The sequence below is a fragment of the Peromyscus maniculatus genome, chromosome 7 (assembly GCF_049852395.1).
Source record: "Peromyscus maniculatus bairdii isolate BWxNUB_F1_BW_parent chromosome 7, HU_Pman_BW_mat_3.1, whole genome shotgun sequence".
Classification (NCBI taxonomy): domain Eukaryota; kingdom Metazoa; phylum Chordata; class Mammalia; order Rodentia; family Cricetidae; genus Peromyscus; species Peromyscus maniculatus.
Window position 1 is genome coordinate 98,558,193 of NC_134858.1, and position 18,510 is coordinate 98,576,702.

An 18,510-nucleotide genomic window follows, 5' to 3' on the forward strand; every position below is an offset into this window, starting at 1 on the left:
TTTACAAGCTGACCTTTTAGTGGGTTAGATATGGCTTTCAGAATACCTTTCCTGTTGTCCCAGTGTGCTAATCACTTTGTTAAAGTAGTTTTCTCCACACAAGCCTTGTCTTGAGCTTTAAACTTGATTTTTCTCTCCTCCCCAAAACTACTTTTTTCTGTCTTCTCTCTCCATAGATCTGGCAAAGACTATTGAACAGTAACTGTACCATAACCTGATATTATGCTGTATCAAATCCAGTCAAATTAACAGTAAAGACTACTACAGCACTGTACTGTATCATCTCTTTACAGTCAGAAAGATGAGTAAATTACCAAATTTACTCTACTACAATAAGAACATTGATTAATATAAACAAAATTTGTGATAAGAATGGTGACAGTATATATACCAGAGCTAAATGATAAAGCATAGAAAAGAAAATCATCTATAAAAATGCTGATTCTGCAGCTCATAGAGATCATATGCTACTTTTCTGGAATACCCAGGTTCAATTTCCAGCATCCATATGGTGGCTCACAACCATCTGTAACTCCAGTTCCAGAGTATCATACATTTTCTAGCCTCCCAGGGCACCAGGCACACATGTGGTACATATAAATACATATAGGGCAAACACTCAAATATTTTTTTAAATAATTTAATTTTATTTTATGTGCATTAGTGTGAAGGTGTCAGATCTCTTGGAACTGGAGTTACAGACAGTTGTGAGCTGCCATGGGGGTGCTGGGAATTGAACCTGGGTCCTCTAGAATAGCAGCCAGTGCTCTTAACCACTGAGCCATCTCTCCAGCCCTCAAATATTTTTTAAAAAATGTTTAAAGAATACTGATGCTAATAGAATTATACTAGTTAAAAGAATTGAAATATGTCTTCATGTCCAGCTAAATCAGTTAAGTTGAAGGGTCATTACCAGTTTCCACATGGATAAAGACTGTAAAAGCAATAAATTATAAATGAGAAAAGAGCAACACAACACTTTCACACTAAATGATTTACAAAAATAGAACATTCCTTTATTAACGAAGACTTTGCTCAAAAAATATACACAAAGGATCAGGGCAGCAGAGACTGTTGAATACATAACATACATAGTAATTAAATAGCTGCCATGTTTACCACTTTAGAACTGCTAGTCCAGGGCATTTAGGATATATACAGTGTGTCTTAGAAATAAAGTGAATGCTCAGGTACTTTATGTCCACCCAGGGGACAGAGAATTATTTGCTTACAAATGTATATCACTAACAGAAATTCTGTGTGATTACAGATTCTCCTCTTTCCATTTTCTCTGTCAACTGAGGAAGCCAGGGTCTTAAAATTAAGCCTACTGGCTTGAATTGACAAACAAGAGTATCTGAAGCTTGAAAAAGAAACATAAAGACAGTATATTAATGAAAAAGCATAATTTATATCCCAAAGTATAAGAAGAGAATTTTATGAAAGAGAAAGAGAGCTTAAACTAGAATTCAAACATTTAAGAAGCAAAAGTTCAAGTATGAGAGAAAATGAATAGTCAGCAAGTACAAATTTACAGTTTTACTGTATTGTCTAACAGGAACTCTGTAGAGAGTGGAACAGTGGAGTTATCACCAACTACAAACTATATTGCAAATCATTGAGAATGTTTTTTAGCAAAATGAAATTTAAATATAATAAAAGAAAAACAGGAATGTAGGAATCTTTGGTAACTAAGTCTAAAGTTTTGAGGATAAGCTTATAAAGTCTGACCGATATTTAATACAAAACTGTAGAAGCATAATATTCTAATTAAATAAAGAAGTAAAATGTGCAGCAAGCCTAATAGAAAAATACATAAAAAAATAAACTGAATGAAAAATACAATATTCAGACCTAGAGAAAGAATTGTGGTGAGAAGGAACCCATTACACATCACCCTGTCTAGGCTTTCTGGCTGCCATTGCCTCCCTGCTCTTGCCTTTAGTGCTTGTTAGATCCAGAATCATGACTGATTTCAAGTACTTCACAACTAATTAAAAAGGGAGAAATCTTTGAATTAAAAACCAAACTCAGCTGGGCGTAGAGGCATATCCCTTTAATCTCAGCACTCAGGAGGCAGAGACAGGCAAGTCTCTGGAGTTCAAGGTCAGCCTGGTCTACCTAGTGAGTTCTAGGACAGCCAGAGATACATAGTGAGAGCTCGTCTCAAGCTCATCCTGTAACCCCCACCAAAAAGAAAAAAGAAAGAGAGAAGGAAGGAAGGAGGGAGGGAGGGAGGGAGGGAGGGAGAGAGAGAGAGAGAGAGAGAGAGAGAGAGAGAGAGAGAGAGAGAGAGAGAGAGAGAGAGCCAAACTCAAAGAAAGGAGAAAGGAGAAAGTGATTGGTACTGACAGTCAAGAAGATGTTAGCTTTCTCCAGATACAGTGTATGTAAGACTGACAACCTGGAGCAAAGGGTTGGGTACCTCTATTTAATGAACTATGCCAAAATCATCCAGACATGACCATCATGGCTGTCAACAGATTTGTGAAGATCCTAGTCCTATGATTTTAGTCTTGGCGTCCAGATAAACAAGATTACAGAATATCTCTCTGAATCCTTCCAAAAGTGCTTAAAGAACAAAGATCCCTATGTTCAGAAAATGACAGCAATCTATGTAGCAAAATTTTGTGTTGTCAATGAACAAATGGAAAATCAGGGACTTCTGTATTTTCTATGGAATCTCTTAGCAAATTCAAATCCAGTAATGATGACTAATACTGTAGCATCATTGTCTGAGATCATTTGAGTCTTAGCCAATCAGCAACTTAGTCACTCTGAAACAACAAAATATCTATTAGCTTCTCACTTTTTTGAATGAGTGCACTGAATGGATCCAGATTTTCATACTTGGCAGGCTATCAAATTACAGCCCTAAAGATGACCTGGAAAATCAGTATCTTGCTGCAAGCTACAAGAATATATTACAGAAATTCAGCTGTATATAATAAAGCTATTCCTGGAAAGATCAAGGAATTTTTCTAGAGGAAAGTCATTTATCAGGGATATTTGGTGTTATTCCGCTTTTAAGATATATCTGGCCGGGCGGTGGTGGCGCACGCCTTTAATCCCAGCACTCGGGAGGCAGAGCCAGGCGGATCTCTGTGAGTTCGAGGCCAGCCTGGGCTACCAAGTGAGCTCCAGGAAAGGCGCAAAGCTACGCAGAGAAACCCTGTCTCGAAAAACCAAAAAAAAAAAAAAAAAAAAAGATATATCTGGCCAGGAGGTGGTGGCACACACCTTTAATCCCAGCACTCAGGAGGCAGAGGCAGGCAGATCTTTGTGAGTTTGAGGCCAGCCTGGTCTACAGAGCGAGATCCAGGAAAGGTGCAAAGCTACACAGAGAAACCCTGTCTTGAAAAACTAAAAAAAAAAAAAAAGATGTATCTATCTGTCTTTCGTTATGAAGTTCTTGTGTGCTCATATACTACTAGGCTGTACGCCAAACAGTATAAACTTCTCAGACCTACTACTGATCTACTAGGTAACTTCCCTACAGAGCCTAGAAGACAGGTGGACTGTATATGCATAGCTTTGTTTCTTGTGCAAATAAAGCTCAGACTTTCCTTCCACAGACTGGCCAAATGGCATTCCAGAGCATTTGACTTAGAACAAAGGATTTTTGCATATCCAGGTGCATGGAAGGGGAGGCAGATTTCCTAGTCAGAGAGTTGGGTGACCAGAGGAAAGGAGAATAAGGCAGAGTTTCTGTAGATGGTAGGGCAGTTTCACATGGTTAGAGAGAAAGGAACAAGGCAGATCTTTTGTAGAGAATAAGGATTGATTCATGTCAAGAGAGTAGTAAGAGAAAACATGAGTATGGACGGAGAAACTGAAGATGAAGATGAGATTGAAAGCGTAGGAGCTTACTAAAACTATGAGAGAACAGAAGAAGAAGGGACAGAGAGGAGCTGAGTGTCAGGACAGAACTGAAGCTGTACAGACAGAAGTTTGTTATAGAGAAATAAAGTAAACGGACATAAGAAACTAAAGTACATAGATTCTTTTTCCTCAGATAACCCCATGCTAGACATAGCATCTTCCCCAGGACTCTGGGAGAAATCTTCTCAGGGCAGACCCCTGGGAAAATTCCAATAGTATCTGTGAGGAAGTAAGTCCTGGACAGTCATGCCAACTCAGCAGTGGTGCTTTTGAGCAGTAGACATCCTAAAGAAATTTCTGAAATTGTCACCCAAAGACTCCCAAATACTATAATAAGCTACTGAAGAAGTATCCTTTCCACTTGTCACCATGCTGTCTGGAAAGCCATAATAATGCCCTGAAGAATAACAACCTAATTTTCCAGAGAAGGCCTAAAATGTTGAAGGGGAAGGAAAAAACAAAACAAAAACAAAACAAACAAACAAAAAAAAAAAACCACGAAGTCTTTTTTTGTGAAGTACAAGGATCCTATCTATGTTAAAATAGAGAAGTTAAACATCATGATTGCTCTTACATCTCAAGCAAACATTGCTCAGGTTCTGGCAGAGCTGAAGGAATATACACCTGAGGTAGATGTTGATCTTTTCCAAAGCTGTTCAGGCCATTGGACAATATGACATCAGCAGAACACCCATGTAAACACATTGCTTGATCTAATTCAGACCAAAGTAAATTAAGTTATCCAATTGGTAGTTGTCCTCAGGAGTATATTCTGCAAGTACACCAAGCATGAGATTATCATTGCCATTCTCTCTGAGAACTTGGACTCCATGGATGACCCCAGTTCTTAAGCAGCCATGAATTATAGGAGATTATACTGAAAGAATCAATAATGCAGATGAGTTTCTAGAGAGCTTCCTTGGGGGTTGAGGAGTGGAGGTCCTGAAAGTACCCAGGTACAGCCCACTCTATTTATGACCTTAGTGAAGCTGTTTCTCAAGAAACTATCAGAAATGGAGGAGCTGTTCCAATAGGTCCTAAGCTTGTACACACAGTATTTTGATAATCCTGACTTGAAAGTAAGGGTTATATTCATTGTCACCTTCTTTCAGCTCACCTGTGACAGCCAAAGAAGTAGTCTCTGAGAAAACATTGATCTCACACGGAGACAGACCTCTTCAGGCCAGTCTTTCTGGATGAGCTAATCTGCCACATTGATTCCTTGGCCTCTGTGTGCCATAAACCTCCAAATGCTTTTGCAGAAGGGAGTCATGGCATCCATTGCAAACATAAGCTCATTCATCATGAGAACACTGGTGCAGGTGGCAGCCCTGTTGGTACTGCCACTGCAACCACCTGGAACAGCCTTAGGTCATCCCCTCTCAAGGTGATCTGGGAGGTCTTTTAAATCTTGACCCGGGTCCCTCAGTTAATATATCAGAGGTGTCCTGTATGCAGACAGGAGCTCTAGATCATTTTAGGGAGGAGGACTGGATAGTCTGTTAGGTAATTCTTCATTCCATCAACTAGTGCCTGCAAACTTTGCTCGTTCACCTACTGCTGTGATCCACAGTGATTCAAATGGCAAGTTTAAACTTTCCATGGGGATAGGAATGATACCTGGTGGGTATGTGGCTCCTAAGTCAGTCTGAGTACCTGTGAAAAAGGCTAAAACCGTGGCAATTTAGGTGACATTTACTCACCATGGGCACATCTATATGGAAACAAATTTCGCCAATAAAGCTCCTCATCATGCAACAGATTCTGCAGTACAATTTAATAAGAACAGCTCTGATATCATCCCAAGCATTTTTTTTGGGGGGGGGGGGGATGATACTCTACTGTTGCCAAACCAGAGCATTTATGTTCTTGCCTCTCAGGACCTTGAGCTCTGTCATGAAGATAGAACCTGAATAACTTGCAGGTGCCTGCTTAAAACAGTGTTGATGTCTTCTGTTTCAACTGCCTCATCCCACCTAATGTGCTTTTTATAGATTCTATAATATAGAAGATAGCAAAATGGAGCTTCAAGTCTTCTTTACAACATACAAGGGCATTCTCAAGAAAATGAACTCCAATTTCAAATTAAGGAATGTTATTTAGATGCCTACACTGTTTCCAGCAAGTTACAAAACAGTTTTTATTCTGTTACTAAAAGGAATATGAAAGGGCATTTGGAATTTGGGTAAACTATATATTCAGCCCCAATTATACACCATCACTGAAGTGTGGAGCTGCTAAAGTCTCAGTTCATCTATGAGCTTAATTATACCATTTTAAAAGACATAAACTGATCCAGCCACCTTGCAATCAGTGCAAACCAAGAGCTCTTAACTGGAAAAAATTCTGTTTTCATATAGAACCTGAACTCAAATTCTGCAACACCCAGACACACACCTAGTGACCAGTCTCTGCCCTGTGCTGACATTAGTGTTTGCCCTGTTGGATAGCTTAGCTTCTTGTGAACATTTGTAACCACTGTCACTTTGGCCTCTGTTGCTCTGTCTTCACATATAATCTCCGTACTATGCCATTGGTTTGCTTTTTCTACTCTCTCCTTTGCGTGTAGTTTGATACTTTGTAATTGAAAGCTCATTTCAAAAGCAGAAAAAAGGCAACAAATACTTAAGGGAAGTGTTACTGGAAGGTGGGGGAGAAGAAGAATATTTCTTCCATTGGTTATGCCAGAAAATATAAACGGACAAGCATGACCTATTAAAAAACATTGTCCTGCCGGGCGGTGGTGGCGCACGCCTTTAATCCCAGCACTCGGGAGGCAGAGCCAGGTGGATCTCTGTGAGTTCGAGGCCAGCCTGGGCTACCAAGTGAGTCCCAGGAAAGGCGCAAAGCTACACAGAGAAACCCTGTCTCGAAAAAACAAAAAAAATAAAAAATAAAAAAAATAAATTGTCCTTTGAAGTTGCAATAAAGAAAATTAAAACAGCTGAATGCTACTTAAAAACATATCTTAGAATATCACAGAATGTTTAAAAGCAATGGACTACGTAACAAGTACTTAGAAAAAAAGGCAAGGATGGAATCATGAAAGTTAAATCGGAATTAAAGACCAGTAGCATTAAAGGAAACAGAAAGATATGGCTTTGTTTTTAAAAGTTATAATCTGCTGAATATAACCCTTCTCCACAGCAATATACATGTACTTAGTCAAACATAAGAAAATACTTAGTCAGCTTGGGTTTTTATAGTGGTAATCTGAGTACCAGTATACATTTTGAAGTAAAGAATTCAGTGGCATTAAGTACCTATCACATTGCTGTGCTGTTGTCTCTGCCAACAGTTTTAAAATATCCAGAACTGTTTCAAAATCTTCCTAACTAAAACTGTACCTATTCAACAAGTTTTTTCCTTACCATAGGTTTAATGGCGATATTTCAGTACTTTTGTTTTCCTGTTTCTTATCTTTGACACCAAATTATATACCATTTGTTCTTGTCACCTTAGGGATTAAATTAGTGATGACTGAGGAATAGTTTCTTTAATATGGGTGACTAAAAAGTTTAAAGATGTCCCATTACAACCCCCCTCAGCGAAAATGCTAATTAGTATTACCTCCTCTGGTTTTGAGAATTCATTGAGAGATGGAGGTGTGGGGGGGTGTCCACCCGCCCTCACATGCATACATGTGTGAATGTGGTTTTTCTTAGGTATTTCTGGAGTCAATGTGTAAGATTTTAAATGCAGTAGAAATAAAGTAGAAAATTAAGTTAAAAGAAGACAGAACAGTACTCACAGATCATCCAGATTTACAACAAGATTAATTAATGAGGAGAAAAAACACACAGTTTAAATGTCAGCTGTGCCTAGATAGCGGTAGATAACCAGTAAATCTGGAAAGATGATCCGCACTTTAAAGGATACCACTACTGATGAGGAAACAAGTACAAGCATACTAACAAAGAACAGTTAAGGATTGGAAAGGTAGCTTAGTAGAAATCTTGCCTAATATGCACAATACCCTGGGTTCAATTCCCAGCCTTAAAATAATATTTACCCTTTGTGTGTGCTTTTCTATTTGGCTTCATTTTTTAAACTTTTCTCTCAGTGAATAAATTAGTTTAAGAACTCAAAATGAGTTGTGATCTATAGTTTATAAAATATAATCCCAAGTGTTAACTAGCTGGATATCACTAGCCTCAAAAATTTAAGATCTTTTTCTCCATTAGTAAACTGGGGGTAAGGGGTGAGCAATGAAGGGTAGAGGATGGGGAATGAGAACATAAGGGAATGGGATGGTTGAGCTGAAACAGGGATGGAGTGGGAAAGCAATGAGAGAGATACCATGATGGAGGTTAGAGAGAAACCTGGTGCTAGGGAAGTTGCCAAGAATCCCCAAGGATGACCCCAGCTTGGACTACTAGAAATACTGGATAGGGTGCCTGAACTGAACTGGCTTGCCCCAGTGATCAGATCAGTAAATACCCCAACTGTCATCACAGAGCTTTTCTCCAGTGACTGATGGAGGAAGGTGCAGAGATCCACAGCCAAACAGAGTTCCAGGAGTCCAGTCAAAGAGAGAGAGGAGGGATTCTATGAGCAAGTGCATCAGGATCATGATGGGGAAACCTGCAGAGACGACCAAACCAAACTAGTGGGAACTCATGAAAGTTGGATCGATGGCTGTAGAGCCTACCTGGGACAGGACTAGGCCTTCTGCATGGGAGACAATTATGTGGCTTGATCTGCTTTGGGGACCCCTGGCAGTAGAATCAGAATCCATCCCTGGTGCATGAGGGGACTTTTTGGAGCCCATTACCTATGATGGGACACCTCATGCAACCTTAGGCAGGGGAAAGGGCTTGGACTTGCCTCTACTGGATATGCCTCCCCATGGGAGACCTTGCCTTCTTGTGGGAGGGAGTGGGGGGGTGGTTTGGGGGGGGTTGGAGGAGGGAATAGGGAGATCTTTGATTGGTGTATAAAATGATTGAAAAAATTTTCTTTAAAAAAAAGTTGAAACTCTTTCATACAAGGGTGGGAAAAGTATTATTATTATTATTATTATTATTATTATTATTAGCATCTGGACCAGTGTCAGCATCTTTACATGTCTACCTGAAGAGCTTTTAAAGAGTACAATATTCTTTAAGGTTTAAAGACTAGCCGTGGAAGAGAGTTTGTGTTTGAAGTGTAGGTAAGGGGCTTACATATGTTTTAGCAAGAGAATCATGACAATAGAAAATAGTGAGATGAAAGGTGCATTGAGTTAAACTCAAATGAGAAGAGGGAAGAAGAAATAAGAGAGACTTAAATTTGTTACCTTAACTAAGATGACAAGATCTGCCAGTATTTCAAATGGAATTCTGGAAAAAATTATTTCCTTTGTAAAAAGAAAAACAGAGGCCTGGAGAGGTAGCATAGTACCTTCCATTTAAGCATGAGAAGAGGAGAATCCTTATGTACTTACTCAGTAGCCAGTTAGCCTGGCTTGTGTGATAGTGAAAAGAGACTGTCTCTAGCAAGGTGGATGGTGAGGTCTAGTACACCAAGTCCTATGACCTCCACAGGTATGCCATATACCGGCCAGGTGGAACCGAGAAACCTTCCAACTATACACACATATATATAAGGTTTTTGTTTTTGTTTTGAATGGCTTAGAACTGTTGAGACCAAGCCATTTTAATTGTGAAAAAAATGATTTAACTCACAATATTATTAGTAGTTCTCTTATTAAATACTTTGGTCACATTCAATTTGTTAATTTTAGTTACATGAACATGCAGCCTACTTGGTGGACAGTCTGTGGGAGAGCTCTCAAGAACTGTTGAAAGATTGGGAATGTATGACAGAGTTGCTATTAGAAGAACCTGTTCAAGGAGAGGAAGGTATAGTATTTTGACAAGTCTATTTTCATTTTGTTTTATTTTCGTTGATAAATGCAACATCTTCTGTGTAAACATGCCATGTGTCTTTTTAAATAGAACAACTTAATTCCTACAATAGTAAGAATTTCTTCTTTACACCTTTCCATATTAACACAGTTAATATGATGCACAAGGTGTTTGCAAAGTCCATGTGTTGTATAATATTCAAGTCTTGTTTGCTGACTTCAGACACAAAATACGCTTAATGTTTAATTTTTTCAAAAGTAAATCTTTTTTCTTGTATTTTTCTGTAAGCCTGGAAAAGGGCTATGAAACAAAAACCTCCTCTTCTCTTTCTTCCTTTTGTTTATTTATTTTTTTTCCTATCAGTTCAGAGACTTGAGCTCAAGATTTTGCCCTTTGACATGTTGTTCCCATTTTTGGGCAAATTTCTTTTTTAGAAATTTATCATACATAAACACATACGTATTAGTGATACTTTACTGCAGCATTTTCATGTCTATCAAACACTTGGAAATACTTGATTCGATTATAAGCACATGGACTAAATTATACTTTATAAATTATTTAATAAGTTAAAATGTCTGTATGTGAGCTGAGTGTGGTGGCACACGCCTTTAATCCTAGCACTCAGGAGGCAGAGGCAAGTGGATCTCTTAAGTTCAAGGCCAGCCTGGTCTACAGAGCAAGTTCCAGGAAACCCTATCTCAAAAAACAAAAAACAAAACTATATGTGTATATTGACCGGAAATACATTACAATGTATTGTTAACCTGTTAAATATATGACAATCTTTTATTTATGGGAAATCAAAGAAAATATTGTTTTTTGTTTTTTTCAAGACATGTTTTCTCTGTATTGTTTTGGTGTCTATATTAGATCTCGCTCTGTAGACCAGACTGGCCTCGAACTCATAGAGATCCGCCTGGCTCTGTCTCCTCTGAGTGTTGGGATTAAAGGTGTGCATCACCACCACCCAGCCAAAGAAAATTTTTAAGATTTGAAGTTATGTAGAAGAGAATACATTAAAATTTTATCATTGCCTTACTCAAAAGTAAGGAATTAAAAGAAACTAGGTGTTAGAAAAGACGAGAGTGCTTACTTTATGTGCTTTGTTTGTTTGTTTGTTTGTTTGGCTAATGATGGAGCCACTTATTACTAAAATAGAGGGAGGGAAATGTCAAAACTAGAGTCCACCTTAACTCTCCATAAGTAATAATGTTTGCAGTTTTTAATAAATCATTGTGTTAATTTAGGATATGATTATGAAACCACTCACTCATATTTTGTTCATTTCAGCAATGTCAGACCGTCAAGAGAGTGCTCTTATAGAGCTAATGGTTTGTACAATTCGCCAAGCAGCTGAGGCACATCCTCCCGTGGGAAGGGGTACCGGCAAGAGAGTAAGTTTTCAGTCAGTAAAACGTCTACAGCAAACCTGTAAATGCAATTACCTGTCTAGACTATTTTGACACTTTACTGGTGATTGTATCCCTAAACATAGGATTTTTTTACAAATAACACATGCATGGCATGGTGCTTCATCTTTGTGTCTTACCTGCTTGACCCAAGTTCTAAAAATATCTTTCCTTCATATTCTCTATTTGTATTTTAACAGTATAAGTACAAGCCCGGGATGGCGGGAGGGGTGCTGGAGAGATGATTGATGATTAAGAGCACTGGCTGCTCTTCCAGAGAACCCAAGTTTGATTTCTAACACCCAGTGCTCACAACTTTGTGTAACTCTAGTTCCCAGGCATCTGATACCTTCTGGCGTTTGTGGGCACCGGGCATGCATGTGCTGCACTGACACACTTGCAGGAAAAACACCTGTACACAAAAAATAATATTAATACTTTCTTAGTTATTTATTTATTCATTTCATTTTTTGACACAGGATCTCTATTATGTAGCTCTGTGTATCCTGGGTCTCACTGTATAGATTTGGTTGGCCTCAACTCTCAAGAGATCTTCCTGCTTCTGCCTGGTTGATTTTTTTTTATTTTTATTTTTATTTTTTTTTTATTTTTTAAGTATTTAAGGGCTCAAGAGGCAGACTGCAATATTTGTAACCTCTTCTGTGTAGCAGCTATCTAATCTTTGGATAGGGGAATATTTGTATATCTGTAGTTTCCTTATCAGTAATAAGTGGTTAATAATATATTTAGCAAGTATTTAATAAGTGTTTAATAGGAAGTGTTTAGCAGTATTTAAGGAAGAACTTTCTTGATATGAAAGACATAAGCAAATCCTTTTGCAATAACAAGTGTAAAACTAAAAATTGTGTCACAAATATCCACCTGATAAAGTTGGTGGGTATAGAGAAGCGTGCTTGTAATCCTATCCCTTACTCTTGGATACTAAAATGGGGCTTTGAGACCAGCCAGGACCATGTTTAAGAGACCCTGCCTTAACTTTTAAAAAAGGATAAAGTTACAGGTAAATGCAGCAAGAGTTTCTTGTAGTATCCCACCCCAGGTTTATGCCATACAGCCAATACCTCCCCCTCCTCTCAGTCTTTGTGGATAAGATGTATAGTTTTATCAGAGTGGTACTGACAACAAAAACAGGCAGCTTTCCTGTCAGAATGGATTCAGTGTAGACAAATGGCAAGTCATAGCTTTGTTAACTCAAATGGTACACTTGGTAGAAATATACAGGGAAAACACAATTTTGATAATTGGAGATAGTAATCCAAGAAACAAACAGCAATAAAGGAGAAAAGTTCCATATATATATGTTCTATATATTCACTGGAGGTGTATTCTCCATTGACCTAGTGATTTGCTTCCTCCAACTAGACCCCACTTTCTAAAGCTTTTATCATCTCCAAATAGTCACAGCACATGGAAGACTTGTTAAGTCATTACTACATGAGTTTTTGAGGGAGACATTTAAGATACAAACCACTTGGTTATAGAGAATACATTGAACATGAAATTAGAAGATTCATCTTAAATAACTGAAAGAAAATGTTGAAAAAAGTGAATAAACAGATCCATAGACATGTGTAAAACATCAAATGAAACAATTCGTGTAATTAAAGTTCCAAAGAGGAAAAATATTTAAATTTCTGGGTGGTTGTTTGTGACCTGAGTCTCACTTTGTATCCCTGACTGGCCTTGAACTCACAGAGACCTGCCTGCCTCTGCCTGCCAAGTGCTCGGAGTGCTGAGAGTAAAGGCATGCTCCACTGTGCCCAACCCCTAAGAGAAATATTTGGAAGAATAATTGCCAGAAACATCCCAACTTTGATTTAAAAAGCATCAAAATTGATTCACAATTCTAAACAGAAGCTTAACAAAACTCAAGCCTAATAAACACAAAAATACCATACCTTTTAAGCCTAGTAAAATTAAAATGTATTGGTTTATAGGTAACAAAAGAACTCTTGTAAACTTTTTCAACAGTCATATCACTGGCAGTAAATGGACAGTAGTAACATTAGAATACTACTATTCTGTCATGCAAATAAAATAAGGAATCTAGGCAACAATTACTAATAGCCTATAACTGCCTGAAACATTGATGGGGAATTTCATAATGAATTACTTCACTTGAACTTATTAAACTTAACAACACTGAAAATAAGACTGCTATATCTGAAATATTCTTGAGCCTAGGTGTGGGCAAGGGAGAGTTTTAATGTAAACAAGATAACTACCAGTTTTCAAGAAACAGCAACACCCATGTCAGTCAGCTCAAAAAACAACCTGTAACTCTTCCTCCAGGGGACCTCTTCTGGCCTCAGGGTGTGTGTGTGTCTGTCTGTGTCTGTGTGTCTCTGTGTCTTTGTGTCTGTGTGTGTTAGAGAGACAGAGAGACAGAGAGAGAGAGAGAGAGAGAGAGAGAGAGACAGAGAGAGAGACAGAGAGAGAGACAGAGAGAGAGACAGAGAGAGAGAAAAGATGTGCGTGCGTGTGTGCGTGCGTGCGTGCGTGCGTGTGTTAGAGAGGGGCGGGGGGAGAGGGAGAGAAAAGATAGATGTACCTACACACATGTACACACAAACGGAAACTTTAAAAAAATGCATAGGAATGGAGAAACATGTTAAGGGAGATTTCTAGTGTTTCAATTAGCCAAATTTAGAATGTAGAAGTGAGCGGATTATTTGGAATTAAAGGAAGGGTGTGTGAACATAGCAGACAAATATAATTATTTGGATTCTTACATTAGCAAGCTGTAAAAGAACAATTTTTGAGGAAAGTATGGACTGCATGTAAAATGATACTAAAGTATTATTGCTTAATATTGTTGAAAATAGTAACTTATTATTTTAAGTTCTTATCTGTTAACACACTTATACTTAATTATCACGAATGAAATTATATATCATTTGTTTTAAAATTCTACAGAGAAAAATTTAGTATTGTAGCTAGAATGACAGAATGCTGGTTAGTACTCAGCTTTTTAGTGATTTTGAAATTTTCTGTTATATAAGTCTTAAAAAATTTATTGCTCCAACTTTGACAAATAATTCACTTTTAGGGCTAAATCCTAGTCCTTTCGTAAATGTTGCCTCTTTTTTGTACTTCCTTCTTTCAGAATAAACTGGCCCAGTTGTGAAAATAATTCCAAAATTTATAGACTTAATACTATAAGCATTCATTATTTCAGAGTTTGTGGGTGTCTGAAATTCATTAATGGTTTAGTTGCTATTTGACTTAGCACCTCTTAGGGTTGACCACATCTTTATCATCAGTCTTTACTGGGAGGCTGTAAGTCACATCCACATGAATCATATTTCGCATGTGGCTGGTAGGTATGGACTGATGCTTAGTAGGTGATCTTAGAGCTTCTCTATCTGCATGCCCCCTCCATAGGGATGTTTGAGTATTCTCATCATATGGCTGATTATCTTTCTCAGAACATTAAGGTGAACACTGCTGTATTTTTAATGCCCCAGTCTTCAAAAAGTCATGAAATCATGCTGGAGATATAGTTAGATTTAGTATCTTCCTGTTAATCACACAAGTTAGCCTTACTCATTGTGGGAAAAAGGTCTACCAAGGGTATAAATACCAGGGAATGGGGACCATAAAGGAATTTATTGAACTCTGGGTTCCATTCTGGTCTTACACAATAACCAACCATTTATTTCTCTTGTGAGCCATGGTTCCTTACAGTGACTGGTAAGGATCAGAATCTTCACACTAAGTTTGATTATGGTTATTAGGTTATTATGTCTTGTAGGCATGTGTGCTAGACAGAGATGAGAAATACATATTTATTTGAATATAACCATACATCCATTATTGCTCTGACTTAAGCTTATCCTAACACTTAATTTTTTATATTCCTCTTAAATTTCTTGGTTATGTCATCTGCCAGTTCTTCATCATTTTATGTTAACATTTTCAATTTTTAAACTGCTAAATGACACTTTATTATTTCCATTTATTTCTAGGTGCTAACAGCCAAAGAAAGGAAAACTCAAATTGATGATAGAAACAAATTAACGGAGCATTTTATCATTACACTTCCTATGTTACTATCAAAGGTAGATGCCATCTTCAGTTTTGTGGTAATGTGCCCTGAGTTTGCTTTCTTGCACTATTGCTGTAGTTACTCCTTTTTCTTTGTTGCTTCCTCTAGTATTCTGCAGATGCAGAGAAGGTAGCAAACTTGCTACAGATTCCACAGTATTTTGATCTAGAAATCTACAGCACGGGTAGGATGGAAAAGGTAAGACCCTGAAATTCTGCTACTAAAGTAGTTTTAGTAGCTGGATTTTATATTTCATCTAATCATAAATTATTTGATAAATGATGTTTTTCATTTTCATTATTAATCTAAATATCACAGCTTTCTTTTTTTTCCTCCTCAGCACCTGGATGCTTTATTAAAACAGATTAAGTTTGTTGTAGAAAAACACGTAGAATCAGATGTTCTAGAAGCCTGCAGTAAAACCTACAGCATTTTATGCAGTGAAGAGTATACGATTCAGAACAGAGTTGATATTGCTCGGAGCCAGCTGATTGATGAATTTGTAGATCGATTCAATCATTCTGTGGAAGATCTGTTGCAAGAGGTTAGTTATAAAGTTGATGGTACATATCCTAATTTAGTCTAATAATTACTCAGAATACCTGAATGTGGGAGTCAGTCCTTTTTCAAAAAAAGTCTAAATTTTTCTACCCTTTTCAGAATTTAGTAGTACTGTGGAAACTGTACATCCTGTAAAAATCCTGTAAAAATCAGCCTTTTATAGTTTACTTTTTGTGCTATTTTCTTCTTTTAAGAACAATCTAAACTTTGCTTTTTCTTTGTTTTGTTTCCTATTTCTGGGATCCAATTTACATTTTTTAAATTTTTATTTATTATATTGTACTAGTGAATATAACATACAAATTAAGTTAAATATGATTGCTCAAGGAAGTAACACTCTTGCCAAACGTAGTTTTTCTCATTATTTTTGGGGTTCCTTTTGCCCTTGCTTCTGAACTATAAGGCAATCTGAAATTCCTGTAGTTTATGCTTTGATCCTCCTGAGAATCTTTATAACTGATTTTTTTTAAAGAATTTTGGTAATATTTTTTTAAACATGACATATGATTTTTCACCATAATTTTCTGAAGTACCTGGCCATCAGTAAAATATTAAATAATCTTTAAACTGTTTTCAGGATAAGGCTCACTCAAGTAGTAACTGATGTGTGCATTCTTGAGGAACCCCTGGTGTTTAGTCCTCAGAACTGAAAGACAGTACACTAGCTAGAACTTTCAAACACTGTCACAAACAATTGCAATTTCAAGGAATTTACTGTAGTATATTATAAAAAATTTGTATGTTTTTGTTCATTTGGAGTGAATATACTGCTTTATGTAATGAATTTCAGGCTGTTAAGAATTAGTAGGATTTAATTAAATTTAAGTTACTATGAAAATGAGGTCACTTTTATTTTTTATTTATAGGGTGAAGAAGCTGATGATGATGATATCTACAATGTTCTTTCTACTTTAAAGCGTTTAACTTCTTTCCACAAGTATGTCATGTTTATTATTAATATAAATTTAGCAAGTAACATATTGGCCAATGAATAGACTGAATGTAATATTTGACTTCTTACAACAGTGATACATTTTTTTTTCCCCATCAAACCTTTATTTTTCATAACAAGTCCTCCTGTTTTTGTATTTTTTTTCCCTGTAACCCACCAAGTTTAATTAGGCCTGCTTGCATGTGCATGAATGGGATGTCATTGACTGGAGCATGGGCAAGTTACCCCTGGCCTTAATGCTGAATTCAATGACATCCTCTCCCCTAGCAATCAGGAACTGCCGTTAGTCCCTCAGGGAGCGGGTACAGCTTCATGAGCCCCTATTCCCACCTTTTAAAAAGTGATTACTATTTTTGTTTGCTTGCTTGCTTGCTTGCTTGCTTTCTTTCTCTCTCTCTCTCTCCTTTCTTTTTTCTTTTTCTTTTTTTTTTTTTTTTATAAAATAAAATGTTTAATTTGGGGACTCACAGTTCCAGAGGATTAAAGTCCATGACTATCATGATGGGGAGCATGGCAGCGGGCAGTTAGCCATTTTGCTGGAACTGTAGCTGAGAGCGCTTTTTTTTTGGACAGGGTCTTAGTATGTAGTTCTGGGACTCACTATGTAGACTAGGCTGGCCTCAAACTCACAGAGATCACCTGCCTCTGCCTCTCAAGTGCTAGGATTAAAGGTATATACTACTATGCCCAGCTGAAAGCTCACTTCTTGAAACATATGTATGAGGCAGAAAGAGCTAGGTGGGAATGATGTGGGCTTTTGAAACCTCCAAGCCTGCCCTCAGTGACACACCCCCTCCAACAGAGCCACACCTCCTAATTTTTCCCAAACAGTTCTACCAACTGGGGAACCAAGTATCCAAATATATAAGCATATGGGGGTCATTCTTATTCAAACCACCACATTCAATTCACTGGTCCCCATAGGTCTGTAGCTCTATCATAATACAAAATGCATCTAGTCCAACTTCAAAAGACCACAGTCTTCCACAGTCTTACCACAGTTTAAAAAGTCCAAAGCCTCTTCTGAGACCCAATGCAATCTCCTAAGTATAACCCTCTGTCAAATCCAAAAAGCACATCACATGCTTCTAACATATGATGGCATAGAATATACATTACCATCCCTGAAGAGAGGAATGAGGACATGGTAAAGAAATACTGGACCAAAGCAAGATCAAAACCCAGCAAGGCAAACTCCAAATCCTATAGCTCTGCCTTTCCATCTCGGCTGACCACAACACAGTTCTCTCTGTTGGTCTGATTCCACTCCCTACATGCAGCTCTTCCTTGTAGACATCTCACGGCTCTGGTACCTCCAGCGTCCCGGGGTGTCCAACGCAGTCCAGGCTTCACTTTCACAGATTCATGAAATGGGCTCTCAGATCCTCCCTGTAGGGGATCCCTTGCCACAAGCCTGGCCTCGGTGGCTCCCCTTCATTCCAGAGAAAGATCAGTGATACATTTTTAAATATTAAAGTGTAACAAATTTTGCTCATCCAGATTTTCTCTGGATTTTTTTTTAGTTTTAATTATTGTTGGTATAAGAATATTTGTTAATTTTTGAAAACTAATCATTCAAGTACAAAGTGTACTATAAACATTTTAATCAATCCATATTATTTAACAAAACAGATGAGCTTATATTATAAGCTAGAGTTTTATAAGTAATTTTCAATTGATGGTATTTAACAGTCTTGTTAAGTAAAAAGTAAGATTGATGGGAAGGTTGTATACGTTGGCTCAAAGTTGCAAATTTTCGGTTTGATGTAAGGAACATTTTTTTCA

At 37.5% G+C, this 18,510-nt stretch overlaps 1 protein-coding gene and 3 pseudogenes across 3 annotated transcripts in view; all 4 read left to right on the plus strand.

Moving 5' to 3' along the window:
• Stag1 (STAG1 cohesin complex component) overlaps positions 1 to 18,510 on the plus strand; it is a 322,127-nt gene that overhangs the window by 233,818 nt on the left and 69,799 nt on the right. For all 3 annotated transcript variants that reach the window (XM_076576916.1, XM_076576918.1, XM_076576917.1), the window contains 6 exons: positions 9,608 to 9,725; positions 11,025 to 11,128; positions 15,133 to 15,225; positions 15,321 to 15,410; positions 15,553 to 15,756; positions 16,640 to 16,710. In XM_076576916.1, the coding sequence (XP_076433031.1) occupies positions 9,608 to 9,725; positions 11,025 to 11,128; positions 15,133 to 15,225; positions 15,321 to 15,410; positions 15,553 to 15,756; positions 16,640 to 16,710 (680 nt within the window). The remainder of the gene's footprint in view (positions 1 to 9,607; positions 9,726 to 11,024; positions 11,129 to 15,132; positions 15,226 to 15,320; positions 15,411 to 15,552; positions 15,757 to 16,639; positions 16,711 to 18,510) is intronic.
• On the plus strand, positions 2,332 to 3,084 carry LOC102917099 (AP-2 complex subunit beta pseudogene; annotated as a pseudogene).
• LOC143274163 (AP-2 complex subunit beta pseudogene) lies at positions 3,839 to 5,434 on the plus strand (annotated as a pseudogene).
• LOC143274314 (AP-2 complex subunit beta pseudogene) lies at positions 5,362 to 6,219 on the plus strand (annotated as a pseudogene).